Source organism: Brachyistius frenatus, unplaced genomic scaffold, assembly GCF_029030835.1.
Source record: "Brachyistius frenatus isolate BFR_SWC_R1_liver_20210118 unplaced genomic scaffold, ASM2903083v1 Contig_42, whole genome shotgun sequence".
NCBI classification, from domain to species: domain Eukaryota; kingdom Metazoa; phylum Chordata; class Actinopteri; family Embiotocidae; genus Brachyistius; species Brachyistius frenatus.
The window spans coordinates 1308668-1325143 of NW_027210641.1; the positions used below are offsets into that span (position 1 = coordinate 1308668).

At 40.4% G+C, this 16476-nt stretch overlaps 1 protein-coding gene across 1 annotated transcript; it reads left to right on the plus strand.

The window, feature by feature from the left end:
• Positions 1-985: 985 nt before the first annotated feature.
• col28a2a (collagen, type XXVIII, alpha 2a) lies at positions 986-16046 on the plus strand. Its single transcript, XM_069702414.1, has 35 exons — positions 986-1121; positions 1461-2035; positions 2617-2637; positions 2777-2836; positions 3947-4000; positions 4468-4512; positions 4606-4632; positions 4759-4803; positions 4897-4941; positions 5304-5357; positions 6218-6286; positions 6408-6476; positions 6625-6693; positions 8317-8385; positions 9227-9295; positions 9405-9473; positions 10059-10127; positions 10261-10332; positions 10483-10551; positions 10642-10713; positions 10974-11042; positions 11188-11256; positions 11339-11407; positions 11500-11568; positions 11666-11734; positions 11929-11997; positions 12131-12199; positions 12286-12366; positions 12580-12615; positions 12702-12738; positions 13139-13696; positions 13790-14073; positions 14180-14426; positions 15127-15318; positions 15405-16046. The coding sequence occupies exons 1-35, from the start codon at positions 986-988 to the stop codon at positions 15410-15412; spliced, it is 3684 nt and encodes a 1227-aa protein (XP_069558515.1). The 3' UTR covers positions 15413-16046.
• Positions 16047-16476: the final 430 nt, after the last annotated feature.

The following is a 16476-nucleotide window of genomic DNA, read 5'->3' on the forward strand; positions in this document are numbered from 1 at the left end:
ATGTGTCATATTCACATGAAGCTGCACATTTAATGTCCTCATAACTGTCTGACCCTGTTTGCTACTTCATCCTAAGTGTGGACATTCCTAAATAAAACAATGAAATGTGATTGACTACTTTTTAGCACTTCTATACTAGCTGCCCTTTCTTGGTATTTAAAAATGATGTAAAAATCTTGGCCCTTTTAACCCTCTTTCCTTAGGCAGGGCTGTTGGGGTCATTCCAATCTCCAGGGCGAAGACCAAAGGTGATCAGGCCTTTCCCGTCACCGCCAATGAACTCTAAACTCCCCCTCCTGTGGAATTTATGGTGGCATTAATTCCACTGTCAACGCATACAATTTATCTTAACTTTATTTTATTCTTACATGTTAGTCTAAGTGCCACGAGTACCCAACATCACCACAAACAGTTTAGTCTTTAATTCTGCACTGTTTAAAATCAGTTACCAAATGTAGTACTAAATACTCATTTCAGCAAACACCTCCAATGCTGTTTGACTCTTGCTAACATATCCCAGCAGCCTTCCCCTGCCCTGAGGCAAGAGTAGGAGTGTTGGCACGGCTCCATTGGATCCGGTCTGTTGGTGCCTCCTTATAAAGGAGGAGTGAGTGTCTTAGGGTTTCACTCTCTTCTCCCAGAGTGACTGATACTTCTGCAGCTGCTACAAAATCAATGAGTTAACTGGAGAACTTCGATCCCTTGCTGGTCCTGCTACCTTTTTTAAATTTGGGCTGCACGAAAAATAGGACACTGAAATATTAGAAATTGCAGCGTTTCCAAAGGAGGTTGGATTGTGAGTCAATTTTTTAAAATCATTTTAAGGATGCATGCATTTTTTTTTGTAAACAAACAAAAATAGTTTGTACGAAGTGTTGACTGTAAATCACAGTCTGTTCCACATGGATTTAATGTTAAAACCACTTTTGTAGACTTTGACATTGATTGATGTGGAGTTGGTACTTTTTTTTCTCCAGGAGCGAGGATGTTCACCTCCTATACATCAGTGCTGCTGGTCACAGCACTGTCCAGCGCCTGGGCCCAAGATTTTTATGAAGAGAGGAATACTAACAAGAAATCGAAGGCCAAACCTCTGGCTGTGAATATTCATGATGGACAAGGTAAGAACATCAATAAAACGCATGAAGAACACAGCAAATTAATTTGACTTCCTGTTATTGCAGTATTTTAGTACTGCAACAATATTTCCTTAATTTTACCAGTTTAATAAATATATTACAACATCATAAAATACTTTCTTTTTTTTACATTATTTGTCCAACTGTCTACAATTGTTCTGTATCTCCTTTGTTTAAACTTTCAGAATTGTTAGAAATAAAATGTGAGGTTTGGTCATCAAGCTAGTTTAAAATATTAAATCAAAGTCATTAAGTCAGTGAACAGTTATAAACACTTGTAAAACATGCATTAAGAGAGAGTCTTGTTCTATGTGCTCACAGCCATCCTTGATGAGGACTGTGGCTTGGAGCTCTCCTTCCTGTTGGACAGCTCTGAGAGTGCAAAAGAAAATCACGAGCAGCAGAAGCAGTTTGCTTTGAACGTGGTGGACAGACTCCAAAACATACGGCTGCAGACCGGCCGCAGGTTGAGTTTGAGAGTTGCTCTGCTGCAATACAGCAGCCACGTTATCACAGAGCAAACCTTCAGAGACTGGAGGGGGCCGGAGAACTTCAAGACCCGGATAGCTACCATCATCTTCATCGGGCACGGCACCTACACCACCTACGCCATCACCAACATCACCAAGATATACCTGGAGGAATCCAGCTCCAGCAGCATCAGAGTAGCAGTGCTGCTCACAGATGGTATTTCCCACCCGAGGAACCCTGACATTTTCTCTGCTGTCGCTGATGCCAAGAACCAGGGCATCAAATTCTTCACTTTGGGCATTACCCGGACAGCCAATGAGCCAGCCAATGTAGCCCAGCTCCGTCTGCTCGCCAGCTCCCCCGCCTCCCACTTCCTCCATAACTTACAGGAAGCAGACATAGCAGAAAAAGTCGTCTCTAAAATTGTGAGTATAATACTTTGTCTTTCAGCTGACAACACTGAGAAGAAAAGTGATGTATCTGCTCTGGATAAGCGTCACTTCAGAGTTGAAACCTGGACAGGCTTGTTCAGGTATTTCTACAGAGATGGAATGACGACAATGTTCAGGAGAAACGCATCCATGAAGTCCTTGACATATCTGGATTTAAGCTTTTCTCCACAGCTTTTGAAAAACGGTGTGACATCTGCACGTTGTCTGAACAAAGCCCGAGGATTTCCTTTATTTTCCTTTTTCGTGTTTGTCTTGCAATCTCTTATTGCATTCTTTTAAGTAACACATGACCTGCACATATTCACGCCCTTACATTTGAACAATTTATTTACCCAATTTATTACACTGGATGTAACTCAACAATCAACTTAAAAAGTTGCTCTACTTGTTAAAGTGTAATCTGTTTTTATCAGTTTTACTTTTACATTAAATCATTTTAACACACCGACATCTCTGCAGTTAGTCAACAAACCTGCTAAGAGTCTCCAATGTACTACTACAATTTAAATTCTGTCTGAATACTGAATATTGATCATCTTTGGTTTTCTTTGCAGACTGACTTAGCTGATGAAGGAGTAAGTACTACTGCAATTATTTACTCATAAAGAGAGATGTGATGTTTAATACCATGTAATTAGGTGCATGCAGCGACTTTGCCTGCATACAGTTACATTAATGGCAAGTTAAAAAACATTTCTCATCTTCCTTTTGAAGTGCCCTCTAGCTGAGCGATGTGCCTGTGAGAAGGGAGAGAGGGGACCCAGCGGGCCTGCGGTGAGTATTTAGCCTCAAAATACCCAACAGCCAAAGAACAGCTTCCTTTGAAGTGTCACCGTCGTCTGTCAGAAGGAGGGATTTTTTTGAAATCTTGTGCATAGAAATTTAACATGATCCTGATATTTTAGGAATGGTAATTATGCTGTTTTTCTTCAGACAGGATAATTGCTTGCTTTTTCAGTGTGGCTTACGGGCCTTTGTGGCCAGGTGGTCTTTACCCACATTTTATAGCCAAATCTATGGCAATAGAAAAAGGACAGGAGAGACCGTCGTCTGCTGCTCCCAGAAATATATATTTGTGGTGTCTTTGTCTCAGCCACTTATTGTGCATTTCTCATGTGACATAAGATGTCCCCCATGGAAACCAGAGGCCCCACATTTAGCACTCCATTTCCTATGAAACAGGACCTTTGACCATCATAAATCTCACACACAACCCTGACTGCCATTGTCAGTGAGAGAGTACTAGCGGGACTGCAGTTTGGTACGCCTGATATTATCCATAATTTCCCATGTGATGCTTGAACAAGATGATCACAGCCACTACAGACAGCCACTCAACATTTTTCTCTCTTATGCAAACGTCCACTCAGTCCTGTCTCCTGCTCAGACAGCAGACAGTTGAGGGAAGGTCAAGCTGTGCGATAGACAATCATGTTGCTGACAGACAGCTGTGTGACCAGGTGCTTTCTCCCCTGAGAGATTCTTCAAATTCTTACACTCAGACTAAGAGGCTCTCATAATTGCTCTTATTAGTTTAATGGCCACAAACTAGTGATTTCTGGTGTATAGCAACTCGCTCCTGCTGTCCAGGTGCAGCTCAAAACAATGACTCCTGGCCATGTGGACAAGATACCTCATGTCTGTTAGCTCCAACTGTCATAGAGTTCTGGTAAATATCAGACCTCTGACTTTCCTTTCAGTCTCCAACAGTGCCTGTCTAGAGAGAGAAAAACGTTTACCTTGCAAAAACTTGGTAAAAATAACATTAGATTTTCAGGTTATGGGTCATAGCATGATGTGATTTTAGTGCACAGCGACAAGAGAGCAAAATATCAAAGAAGGAAATTAATCAAATCGTAACCCTGATTTTGCTTCATTCTCCAGGGGAAGAAAGGTCGTCCCGGAGAGGACGGCGCCCCGGGGCTTAAAGGGCCAAAGGTTTGTGCTTATGATGGACATAGCTATAGACTATGAATTTCTTAGCTGGCGGGCTTCTTCAGTGGTTATTTAATATTCCTGAGTGCAACACACCTGAATTCTTTGTTAGAGTCTCAGAAAAAGTCATTAAATTTCATATTGGGAATTTTTTTTTTAGTCATGTTTGTGTAATGTAGACATGCCGTGACGGTTGAACACAGTTAGTGTGTCAACGTGAACAAACTTTATAATGTTCGCTTTACTGACTGCTCATCAAGCAGAGAAGTGACCTCCTCCGTTCCCACTTCAGGCCATTTAGATCAATTGACTCATTATTTAGCACCTTTCATGCATCTCTTCTTTTACTTTTCTCTTTATCCTTTTATACTTTCATTTTCAGACTCTGTGTTAAGCCATTTACTTTACAGGAGCTATGATAAAACATATCATAATTGATGTAATGATTCATTCTAATCTTGTTCTATCAGGGTGAAGCAGGATTAAGTGGATTACCCGGGCGAGAAGGTACTGAGGTAATTTCCACTATTTGTGATCAAAGCTAAGAAAATATTGATTATTGTCTCTGGTTTCCTCACAGATGACATATCAATCATTTATATTTGCAGGGAAAACCAGGTTACAAAGGAGAGAGGGTAATTATAATGGTTTTTGTTTTTTAAAATAATTAATTAATTAATTTATATTAATGAGATTAGTGATGACATTATATTTTGTTTGAGCAAATTCAAACCTATGTAATTCCTGAAATTTCTGCACAGGGTGAGAGGGGTGAATGTGGCACTCCAGGAATCAAAGGAGACAGGGTACGAATCTTACATCTTCAGTTTGTTTACCGTGACACTGCATGCACACTGAATTTGATTTCATGGTTTGTCTTTCACCTGTGATGTGTTCAGGGTCCTGAGGGTTCAATTGGAGTGAGAGGACTGAGAGGTCTGCAGGTTAGTAACAACTCCTGTTTTTAGAGCTCGTGTTTGATAGTAAACACTTCATTTTGTTCAGACAATCAGACAAAAGAGAGCAGCGAGATATTTTATCATACAATCAGTGGGTCCTGGGGTAGAAACTTGAAGTGCAGTGCACCAAATTTCAGATCAATATTCAAAATTAAAAGACATTTGGTTGAGTATTGGCATAACTTTGTGTATTATTAAATATATATCCGCTCTCTGTGAACTCTTAAACGAGTGGAAAATCCTCTTTACACATGAAAACACCACATCACGTCAAATATTGCCTCCCATCCATACAGAGTGACATTCAAACACTCTTTATTAATGGCTGTGTGTTGTTTCCTGCTCAGGGTTTACCGGGACCACATGGAGACATCGGACCACAGGGTCCTCAGGGAAAGCAGGTCACCGCCTTTCGACAACTTTTACTAACCCCATCGTGCACATCTGCTGTGACCTTGAACATTTCCTTTTATGATTAGTCTAAACAAGATGTTGGAGCTTTACCACCTCGGTGTTAACCCTACAGCACAGAGGCCTGTTTGTCTGCTAATAAACCCCTGCGTGAAGATTTTGGAAATGAGCCAAAGTCTTACCCATCATTACTGTTATTCACGAGTATAAGGATGAACCAGCAGCAAAACATCTCGCTGCACGTTCTCCTAATAGCTTGTATCCTGTTTCTAAATACAGACCCAGACGTGCCTACAGTATTGTCATCTTCTCCAACAAGGCCAGCAATAACATACATGGAAAGCCGGTGTTTTGCTATGTGAGGACCTGCGGGCAGCATTTACAAAAATGAACAGCAGACTTGGTGGTCCCTATGTAAATCATCTCTTCATGTCAGACTCTTTATCGTCAGATAAAAGCTAAATCCCCCAAAAATATTGGAATTAATTCAAACTTTGACGTAGTAAAGCGTTTCCAACAGTTCTTTGTTATTTGGAGATCCTGTTGATTTGGGGCGCCTTGTGACATTTCTGGAGCTCAAGAGAGAGTTCAGCAAAACTTTGTCTGATCTAATCTGCAGGAGGAGATCAAATATCTGTGCATGTCTGTCTGTATGTGTGTACAATTACATCAACTACATTTAAGTAGTACTTTTCTGTAAAGTTCTTTAATACATTGAAAAAATCAAAGGTTTAAATCAAGAGATTAAAAAATAATAATAATAATAATAATTCAGAATTGATGATTCAGTCCTTGTGTATGTTGGTTCCTGATTTGAAGGCGTTAAGTGTTATTATGTTTGTGATCACAGGGTGAACGGGGCCCATCTGGCCCTCCAGGAATTCAGGGGGAAACTGGTACTGGACTTCCTGGACCAAAAGTAAGTAATGATATGGATTCTCCTCTGAATACTTGTTTTGTTATTATTGGTGGTTGTTTCATTGGTATCAACATTTCTTTGGGGTTTTCCTAACAAATTAAATTCCTATATTTATCTGCAGGGTGACTTGGGATTCCAGGGGCGACCAGGTTCTCCTGGTCCTCCAGGACTGGGCGAACACGGCTCTCCTGTAAGTTAAGAAGCATCCAAGTCTGTAATTTCGTTATGTTTGTGACGTCCATATCACAGAGACAGATTTGATCTGGTGAGAAAGCCCATTTACATTGATCTGGCACTCAATGGCTGACATTGTTTGTTTACTACCGCTTTGTTTAAAGGGACCTCAAGGACCGCAAGGTGTTCAAGGGGAAAAAGGTCCCCATGGCGAAGGGTTTCCTGGACCAAAGGTAGGTGTCAAGTCTGTTTTTAGAGAACAAAAAAAAACAAAAAACTTTCACCTGGGTTAAATTACTTCATTCTTATAGCCTTAAAAACACGAGTTACAGATCAATCAAATGACATTTGAATTAATCAAATTACATTATTATTGTTGATAATCCAGTAATACCTAAATGTTGCAAAAATATTTATAAAGTTGTTGCAGAGAAGTGTTTTGCTCTTCTCAGAAAAGTGCCCAGAAAAATGTCGGTCACAGTGACCTTTGACCTTTGACCTTTGACCTTTGAATTCTATGTAGTTTATCTTTGACTCCGAGTGAATGTTAGTGCCAAATTTTTTGAAATTGACTTAAAGGAATTTCTTAAAATTTTGCACAAACAGTGCAATGAACGATTCATTAGAATTTGATGGTCAGAGGTCAAAGGTAACTGTGACCTCACAAAAACACATTTGTGACCATAACTCAAGAATTCATTCACTCATTATGACAAAAAAAAAGACAAAGGTCAACGTCACTGTGCTAAACATGATCTCATCTTGATATCAATATGAATTTAGGGGCTGCAGATAGTCTTTGATAAAAGCAACAACATATTTGAATTCTTAATCCTAATAAGCCTTTAACCAAGTGCTGGCATTATGACCAGGTTCAAAACCTGCACACATAAATAAGCTGCCTTTAAATACGGTGGACAGATGGCACTGCTACACTGAGTGTGCATGTTTTAGTCCAGTCAGGCCACTCTGCAGCTCACAGCCTACATTAGTCAACATTGGCCTCCGTTCCAGCTCACTGACTCACAACTAATGTGTTCATCCGTCTGTCAATACTCTGTTGGTAATGTAATAAGTAGTTTTTTGTCCCCATGCTGCAACATGCTGCACCATGAAACATGCAATAAATACGCCATTCAAATGGAGATAGCTGGGATTCAAACGTGGCTTTAACAAGGCGTGCAACACTGTGTGTAATAGTATGGACATTAATATTGATGGAAGCTGGTCTTACTGTGTTGCAGCAAAGAAAACATCCCAACCACAGTGAAGTCAGATTAATGTATAATATCCACGTAAAAGGCAAAACTTCAAAGAAATGCATTAATGCCTTCTGACGGTTGAAGTTCAAGACAGAACTTGTGGGTGAATGTGACAAAAGGAGGAGCTTATTTATGTGGTTGTTGAAGCACCTCTGTAAAGAAATATGAGTGTACTTGTATTTGTTGAGAGAAGCTGTTGGAAAATGAACACTGGAAACGTCCTCAAGCAATTACACATCTGTTTAACCTGTACCAGACTTCCCGCCCGCTATAATTTTTACTCCTCTGCTGAATTCTAGGTCTTGTAAAAGAGGAGCGGTTGGACGATCAAACCCTTTTCTCTCCAGTCACTAATCCCTTCACTTCAGAATTCACTGGGGCTGGAAAAAGGTTAAAAAAAATCAGAAGTGCCACGAGGACAAAAAAAAAAAGAACAAAACACTGCCATTCCTGGTGGATAGGATCATTCTGTATCAAAGGCAACAGGAGCCAACATGCTCTTCTTCTCTGTACTGAGAACAATGTGGATTTGGCTGAGACCCAACCTCCAGTGGTTGTGATGTGACTGAGATATGAACTGGTTTTGTTCCACAGGGAGATCGAGGGCTCCCGGGACCGAGGGGGCCACGGGGACAGCAGGGAGCAGGAATCAAAGGAGAAAAGGTGGGTTGTAAATTCATTTAAGAAAGGGAATTCACTGAAACATGTACACAACAAAGACCCTAATAAAATCCATAGGGGATCCCAAAAGTCCTCCAGGCCATAATTATATATACATCTCCATAATGCAAGAATGAGTAAGGCAAGATGGTAGTGTTGTAAATTTAACATCTGGTTACTGTGGGAAAGTTAGGACGGTAGAACATGAGGTGGCACTATGGCACTGCATAACTATTATGTTAAATATTAAATTAGGTAATACACTGGTGAACTTATTCTGTCTTCAACAAAGTTACTAAGAAATCTTTCATTTTCAGTCGCATATAGTGAATAAATCTATTTAGCATGTGATTCTACTTTGTGCTTTCCAGTAGTTCGTCAGCATCTTTTTGCAGCATTTAAAGCTCCTGATTATTATGTATTAAATTACTTAGTCTTTTGTTGTTACAGTTGTACCACAGCTCTGCAGAAAGTGATAGATAAAATGGATATGTGATGCTTTGATTAAAGTACCTCAAATACAAAACTCACGTAGTGATGTTGTGTTGGATTGCCTTAAGTTCAGATCTTCTGAATGTTCTGCCCAATCTGGACAAATACTTAAAGACAATTCTTCTTGAGTACCTTTACTTAGTAAAATACCTTAGTAAATAAACAAATTATTGAATTTATACTTCAACAAAAAACTAACATCATAAACTTTGTCAAGGTGGAATTTCTGACAGCTGCTGAACTGAATTATAATTTGTAGGCATACCTAACAAGTGGCCGCTTGTACATGGACATCGAAATAGCCACGAATTGAAACTTATGTCTCAAACTGACCGTGGTGTTTTACTTTCAGGGTGAATTTGGGCCCCCAGGTCATCCTGGCCTAACTGGATCAATAGGAGAGGGCATACAAGGAGAAAAGGTCAGCAGAATATTTCTTCTCTGAATGTTTCTCAGACACTCATGACGCAAACAAATGCAGTCGTAGCACATACTGCATTGATAACCCTCTAACTATTATTATTGAACAGGGAATTGAGGGGCCGAGAGGTCCACCAGGGGTCAGAGGAGTTCCAGGAGAAGGTTTACCTGGACCAAAGGTTTGTTAAAAGCCTGTAAAATTCTTCTTCACATTCCTCAGTGGTTAGGTTTGTCATGGAGACATAATAAAAGTGAGACTCCAGGTCAATTTAAAATCATGGTTTTATATTGTCCTGTTTCTTTAGGAGACAGTTTCACTTCAAGAGTCAATCAAATCTCGTGTTGTTTTTTTACCTCCATTAGTTATCTGTATGGTTTATTTGTTTGGGAAAAACAAAACCAGTACAATTGTAATATCTCCATGGATATTGCACATCATAGAAAATGTGAAATATCTGCCAAGATCTGCCAAGACTATTGGCCTTGGCAGAGGTCTGCACTCCTCAGGGTGCCCTTCTTCTAGTTATTTTAGTTATAGTTAGAAAACAGAGACAAAGCTACTGCAAAAGAAATGGAGTATAGGATACAAATTTGTTATTAAATGTATTATTTATTATTTTATTAATTCTCTAATTTCATTTAAAAAAAAAAAATGTGTTGCCAACCAGTAAACTGTTGAATCAACATGCTCAACAAGTTGTGAACTGGCAGTTTTGGCTCAATTGTTATAATAATCTAAACTTTCATGCTATTTCTATTGCAAGGGAGATCAAGGTTTACCAGGAGAGCAGGGAGCTCCAGGAGAGAGAGGCATCGGAGAATCTGGTTCAAAGGTAAGACAACTCATATCCTGATCAAAATGTGCAAGCTTAATCATGATCTATGTCAACAGTATGCTAGAATGAGTAGAGTGAAGTAAATGTACGGAATCCATCAAAAACTAAAAATACCATTTTAATGGTGCAGGGAGAACCTGGATCAGCAGGACTGGGTGGCCTGCCTGGTCTACCAGGAGAGGATGGAGCTCCAGGACAGAAGGTAAAGTATATTATTCCAGCTCTGTGCAAAACTTCCATTTATTAACCCAATTTCCCAGCAGTGCCTGACCCTTGGCCTTCCTTTGTCCACTGGCCTACAATGAGGACAACCTTATTCTTATTCATTGAATTTATCATTTTCTTTTCTTAGGGGGAGTCTGGTTTACCAGGTTTAAGAGGTCCTGAGGGAGCTCAAGGAATCGGCACTCAAGGCGAGAAGGTTTGTTTTAGACTACATATTCTTGTGTGGTGCACAATTTATATCAGAACTTACGATACTCAGATGATGTCTTAATGTTCTCCTTCCCAGGGTGACCAGGGTCTGAGGGGCATCCGTGGGTTACATGGTCCTCCTGGGATCTCCGGACCCTCTGGACCAAAAGTAAGAATTCAGAAAATTAGCAGAACCGGGCGGTAATATGTTACTGTGGAGTTGGAAATTCCTTGTTGAAGTAGTAGAAGCTTCTGTTCTTTGCTCCCGTTCTATTTATTCCACAATGAATCCGTTGATGTTGAAAATTTATGTCACACCAACCCAACCTGTGAACAGAGCCAACAAAATGAGTCTTTTACATGTTGTTGGCAGCACACGTATTGTTGAAATAAAAACAAGCTCGACTTTTGCCAATGTTTCCCTTCCAGGGTGAACGTGGGATACCAGGCCAGCAGGGCATGTCGGGGCAGCCGGGACGGTCCATATCGGGTCCCAAGGTGAATAAACAACCACTGCACCAATAAACTGTCGCTGAACGGGGATCTTTGCAGGCAGCTACAAGAACTGTCGAAACAAGTCTGATGCAACGTAATGCATTAAAAACTCTTTCCACTACTCATCCCTTTATCGCCTTGTGTTCAGGGTGACCTTGGACCTGCTGGTCCCCCCGGACCTGCTGGGGAAACAGGCCACGGACTACCTGGTCCGAAGGTAAATAATTTTTATTTAACATGTTTGTTGAGCATTTATTAAACATATTAATTTAGACATCAGTTCAATCTTATTTTCCCAGGGAGAACATGGTAATCCGGGTTTACAAGGGCCATTTGGTCCAAAAGGCGAAGGCTTCCCTGGACCTTTGGTTTGTATCATCAACCAGAACATTAAGTAACATTAAGTAACTAATACATTTTAAATGGACTAAGATGGGAATTATTTCTGTGCTTTTACCAGGGACCTCCGGGCATGCCAGGCCTACCGGGCGAGCCCGGCCCAGAGGGAGTGGGAATTCCTGGTCCGAAGGTTTGTGTCTACATAGTATGGTGTTTTGGGTAGTTTTTTGGGGGGCATGTTTATCTCTGTATGTGTGGGAATGCTTATTTGATAATGTCTGTTCCAGGGAGATGTTGGCTTCAGAGGATTGCCAGGGTCGCCCGGCCCACCTGGAGAGGGCTTACAAGGACCACTAGTGAGAAAAATTACCTACCATACAATTTAATATGTATTATTAACAATCAAATCTGAATCCAGCTAAGATCTAAACAAACAAACCTTTGACAGAATACAAGATTAGAGGTTGTACTATGCGCACTTGATTTTGTTTTTATGTAAGTTTGCAGTTTATTGGTTCATTAATATTTCCATACACTGTTTTTTTTAAAGGGTAATATTGGAAGGCCGGGACCTCCCGGCCCAACTGGACCTCCAGGAGAAGGCATTCAAGGTCCAAAGGTAAACCACTGAAGATCATATTATTTACTATTATACAGATGTTTTATCCAAAGAACTGCCCGATAAACTGGTTGCAAGATAAAACTAAAAATAATGTATCATCTTTGAAACTTTTACTAAAAATGAATTTCAGGGTGATCCAGGATCGCAGGGCTTGACTGGGCCTCGAGGGACTCAGGGAGACGGATTCCCAGGAGCTAAAGTGATGAGTTTACATCTATCTTTCAAACATTTTATTGATATCTGATGAACTTGTCTGACTGATCGATTACTCGTCCGTTGTTGCAGGGTGATCGTGGATCACAGGGTGAGAGGGGGGTGAGGGGTACAAAAGGAGACATGGGAGATCCTGGACTCTCCGGTGTGGAGGTAGAATAAATGATAAAGTGTGTAAAGATGTGCATGTGCAGAATATGAGCGCCAGTATGCTGTCAAGCCAGATTATTTGTTTAATAATGATAGTGGATGATAATTACTATCACAACCACCATCATCACAGTCATTACCAGCACCACCACTCAATGAATGATATATACAGCTGTTTGTAATAACGGTTTGTTTTCAACCTTTCTCAAATCCCAGGGGAGACCAGGAGCAAAGGGCGAACTCGGCCTCACAGTAAGTTCATTGAGTCAACAAATGTTTGACCATTCAAAATAATTATAGTGTTTATTGACTGATTTAAGTTTTCTTGAATTTTTCAGAGAGAAGACATTATTAAGCTGATCAAAGAAATCTGTGGTAAGGCGATAAGCCTAGTCAAGTTTGTTTTTATAACCGTTGTAATGTGTGTAAAGGGAGAGCATGTGGTAGTGTAAAATCTGTAATGAGATCTGATAAATCAGACGAACTTTAAAGTCATTACTGCCGTGAATGTAGAGTCATTTAGAGTGAACCTGAAAACAGTAAAAATGCAGACCTTAAAACCAAAACAAATCGCTGAAAGGTGCTAAAACACGGAGGAGAAGTGTCGAGAAAGGCGACGATTCTCTTTGGATTTGTCTCAAGCCAAGAGCCACCTTGTCAACAATAGCTTGTCCATTGATGGATCAAAGGAAAATATGGATTAGCTTCAAACTGCCATTTGGTAAACCAAAGAACAGGCAGTAGCTAAGTGTTCACTGTACTTCACTCTTTTCAGGATGTGGCATCAAGTGCAAGGAAAGGCCAATGGAGCTTGTTTTCGTCATTGACAGTTCAGAGAGCGTCGGTCCTGAGAACTTTGAGATCATCAAAGACTTTGTCACGAGGCTGGTGGACCGGACCACAGTTGGACGCAACGCCACCAGAATCGGACTGATCCTCTACAGTCTGGATGTCCTTTTGGAGTTCAACTTGGCTCGCTACATGAGCAAGCAGGACGTGAAGCAGGCCATCAGAAAAATGCCCTACATGGGTGAAGGTACCCACACTGGCACTGCCATTAGAAAGGCAACTCAGGACGCTTTCTTCAGTGCCCGCCTTGGAGTCAGAAAAGTGGCCATCGTTATCACTGATGGTCAGACAGACAAACGAGAACCTGTCAAGCTGGACATTGCGGTGCGGGAGGCTCACGCTGCAAACATCGAGATGTACGCTCTGGGGATTGTCAATTCCTCTGATCCCACACAGGCTGAGTTCTTACAAGAACTCAATCTCATTGCCTCTGACCCAGACAGGGAACACATGTTCCTCATTGATGACTTCAATACTCTACCAGGTGATAATCACAGTCGGATGTTGTAAATATCAAACAGCATCTTCAGCCTGAAGGTTGTTAAATTAACAGATTTCTTCATTTCTTTTCTCTCAGCTCTGGAGTCTAAACTTGTCAGCCAGTTCTGTGAAGATGAAAACGGCGCACTGATTTATAATCGTATTACGAATGGACAGTGGAACAGCAACAATGGGCTTGGTCTCAATGGAAACGATGGACGTGGAGACAACACCAATGTATATAGTACCAACAATGGTTATGGTTATGGAAACAATGGGAATGGGAACCAAGAGGAGATCCAAAATCAGAGACGCATCAACAGCCGAGGCCGTGGAGACACGTTCACGCTGCCCATCAGCTCGGATCCCCTCCCCATTCAGGTCTCTGCTTCCTGTTAACCTCACAGGATACTGGTTTAATTTTCTTTACAAATAGTGGAGAGTTTGTCATAATTGTGATATATTTCATGCTGTCTTTTAACTGTAGGTGGTGGAAGATGAGGATGGTGAAGATTTAGACTTAAGGGCCCATGTGCGAGGCGGTAGCAGTGCATCTGTGGTCAACAAAACAACACCGTTGTCACCTGCGAGAGGAAGTTCTGCATCCAGCGAGGCAACCGTGTCATCTTCGTCATCGTCGTCCTCATCTGCAACATCTTCGTCAAGCCATGGCTCAGTTTCATCCTTTAACTCGAATCAGTTGCAGCCGGTGGTCCGGCCAGCCCTGCCTAAAGGTGAGTACTGCACTCCTGCTCAGTTGGCCTGTTTTATGGAGGAAAAGCACGTCAATGAGTAATGGCTGAATTCCATTTAACATCTTCACTTTTAGCGTGTCGGTGTTGTTCACGCTGGTTCGCTGTCACATCGTCTTACTGAATAAAACAGAGACATCGTTAAAGTCATTCAATCTTTACCTATAATGACAAGCCAAATGTCTACTGTAAAAAAGGTGCTAAGCTAAGCCCCAAGTCCATACAAGTACAAGCACATTTCACAAATGAACATAGTCAACCTTTTTATATTCACAGGAAATGACACAGAGCAGCTGACATCAGAGACCAAAAGCAATAATATATCCAGTAATTTAGATTTCAGAGAAATATGTGACACATCATAATTTAATTATCAAAACACCACTGACCTCACTGGCAAAGCATTTCCAAAAGCATGTATTTACATTTCCAAATGCACTATTTATTACATTCCTTTATTTTTTATGTTCATTAGATTGCACACACTCAAAATTCAATGCCATTTAGTGTCTGTTCTGTCAGCAACACTTCATGTTGTTACTTTTTCCAGTCTGAACAGACTTCATAATATACAAACTGCTAAGAGGGTGTTTTTATGGAGGTTTTTTTCACGCTGTTATTCTCGTTCAGTACATAAATATTCTTTGGAAAACCTGTATGTCACACACCTTTTCCTCTCCAGAGGTCCCTCTCCTTGATCCCCGCTGTAACCTCAGTTTGGACCAGGGCACCTGCCGAAACTATAACATCCGCTGGTACTACGACAAGCAGGCCAACGCCTGTGCACAGTTTTGGTATGGAGGCTGTGGTGGAAATAACAACCGTTACGATACAGAAGATGAATGCAAGAAGACTTGTGTTCTATTCAGAACAGGTAACTTATGTTGTATTTAACAGCAAATATGCATATTCTTTTTTTATGATAAATTTCTGAATATTGTTCTTTCTTGTCCCTCTCAGCTGGATAAAAGGAGGAGAAGCCATCAGAAAGTGGATTTTACTATTGTACAGTATCCCAGATGCTGGTTTAATGTGATGCAGTCTGTCAGTTGTGTTTGGAAAATTACATGCACTTTTCTAACACTTTTATACACAGATGTATTTTTGATCACGTAGAATAACTGCAGACATGTTTCTGGTTTAACCCAATAACTGTCTGACTGAAGCCTACAAAAAGTGACTTTATTACCTCAGAGAAATTGTATTGTGCTTAATACACCAGGAGAAAATCCTTATTCAGGGTGTCCTGGCTTTAAAGCGACAACTTCAGAAAATGTCTCTCCAGCTGATGTTAACCTGTAGATCACTCTTATACCTCTCTGAGCCAAGTGCTTCATACTGAATATATTTTGTAGCAAGAGAGCAACAGTGAGATGTTTCATCTTGTATTGATATGATTTGCTGAAATGTGTTTTGAATTCTTTTGTGTGTACTATTTGTTTTTATTCTGATGTGTCCTTTCATATTATAACTGGCAGCTGTTATAAAGGGTCGTTTCCTATCTGGTACTGCTTCCCCAAGTCTACAGCGAATGTCATCTTGGGATGAAGATTGAGGCTTTCTGTAATCCATCCGTTAAAGGCCTGCCTATTTGAGCAGTGTGTGTATATCTGAAATAAAATCATGTTTTTTAATAATAAAATATAAAAAAAGACGTTTTCTATGTGTTAATTTAAATACGTCGCATCATCTGTGTCCACAACTCTGTCTTTGTGGTAACTGAAGTTAGAGTCATCAGTGGCCTTCTGGTTCAGTAATTATTGTTAAATGTGACGGCTTTTCAGTGCCATGAAATTTTCATACTTCTTTTGTTAAATTCAGTGTAAATCAAAGTATAGGCTAAACACAGAAAAAATATAGTGTACAATTATTTTAATCTGACATTAAGGTAATTTTAATCTGGTAATTATGAAAACTCTTTTTCAGTCATTCCAATGTAAAGCTGCATTTACGTCTTAGCTCAGTCCATGTCTTACAGCACACCTGCCTTTAATAAAGCATTAATTAGATTCCCATTGTTTAACAGCTTGAA

Bases quoted from the DNA above. Each gene is read 5' to 3' on its own strand.
- col28a2a (XM_069702414.1), top strand. From the start codon at position 986: ATGTTCACCTCCTATACATCAGTGCTGCTGGTCACAGCACTGTCCAGC. The intron at 8,386-9,226 runs GTGGGTTGTAAA...TTTTACTTTCAG, and splicing joins CAGGAATCAAAGGAGAAAAG to GGTGAATTTGGGCCCCCAGG. The intron at 10,552-10,641 runs GTTTGTTTTAGA...TCTCCTTCCCAG, and splicing joins TCGGCACTCAAGGCGAGAAG to GGTGACCAGGGTCTGAGGGG.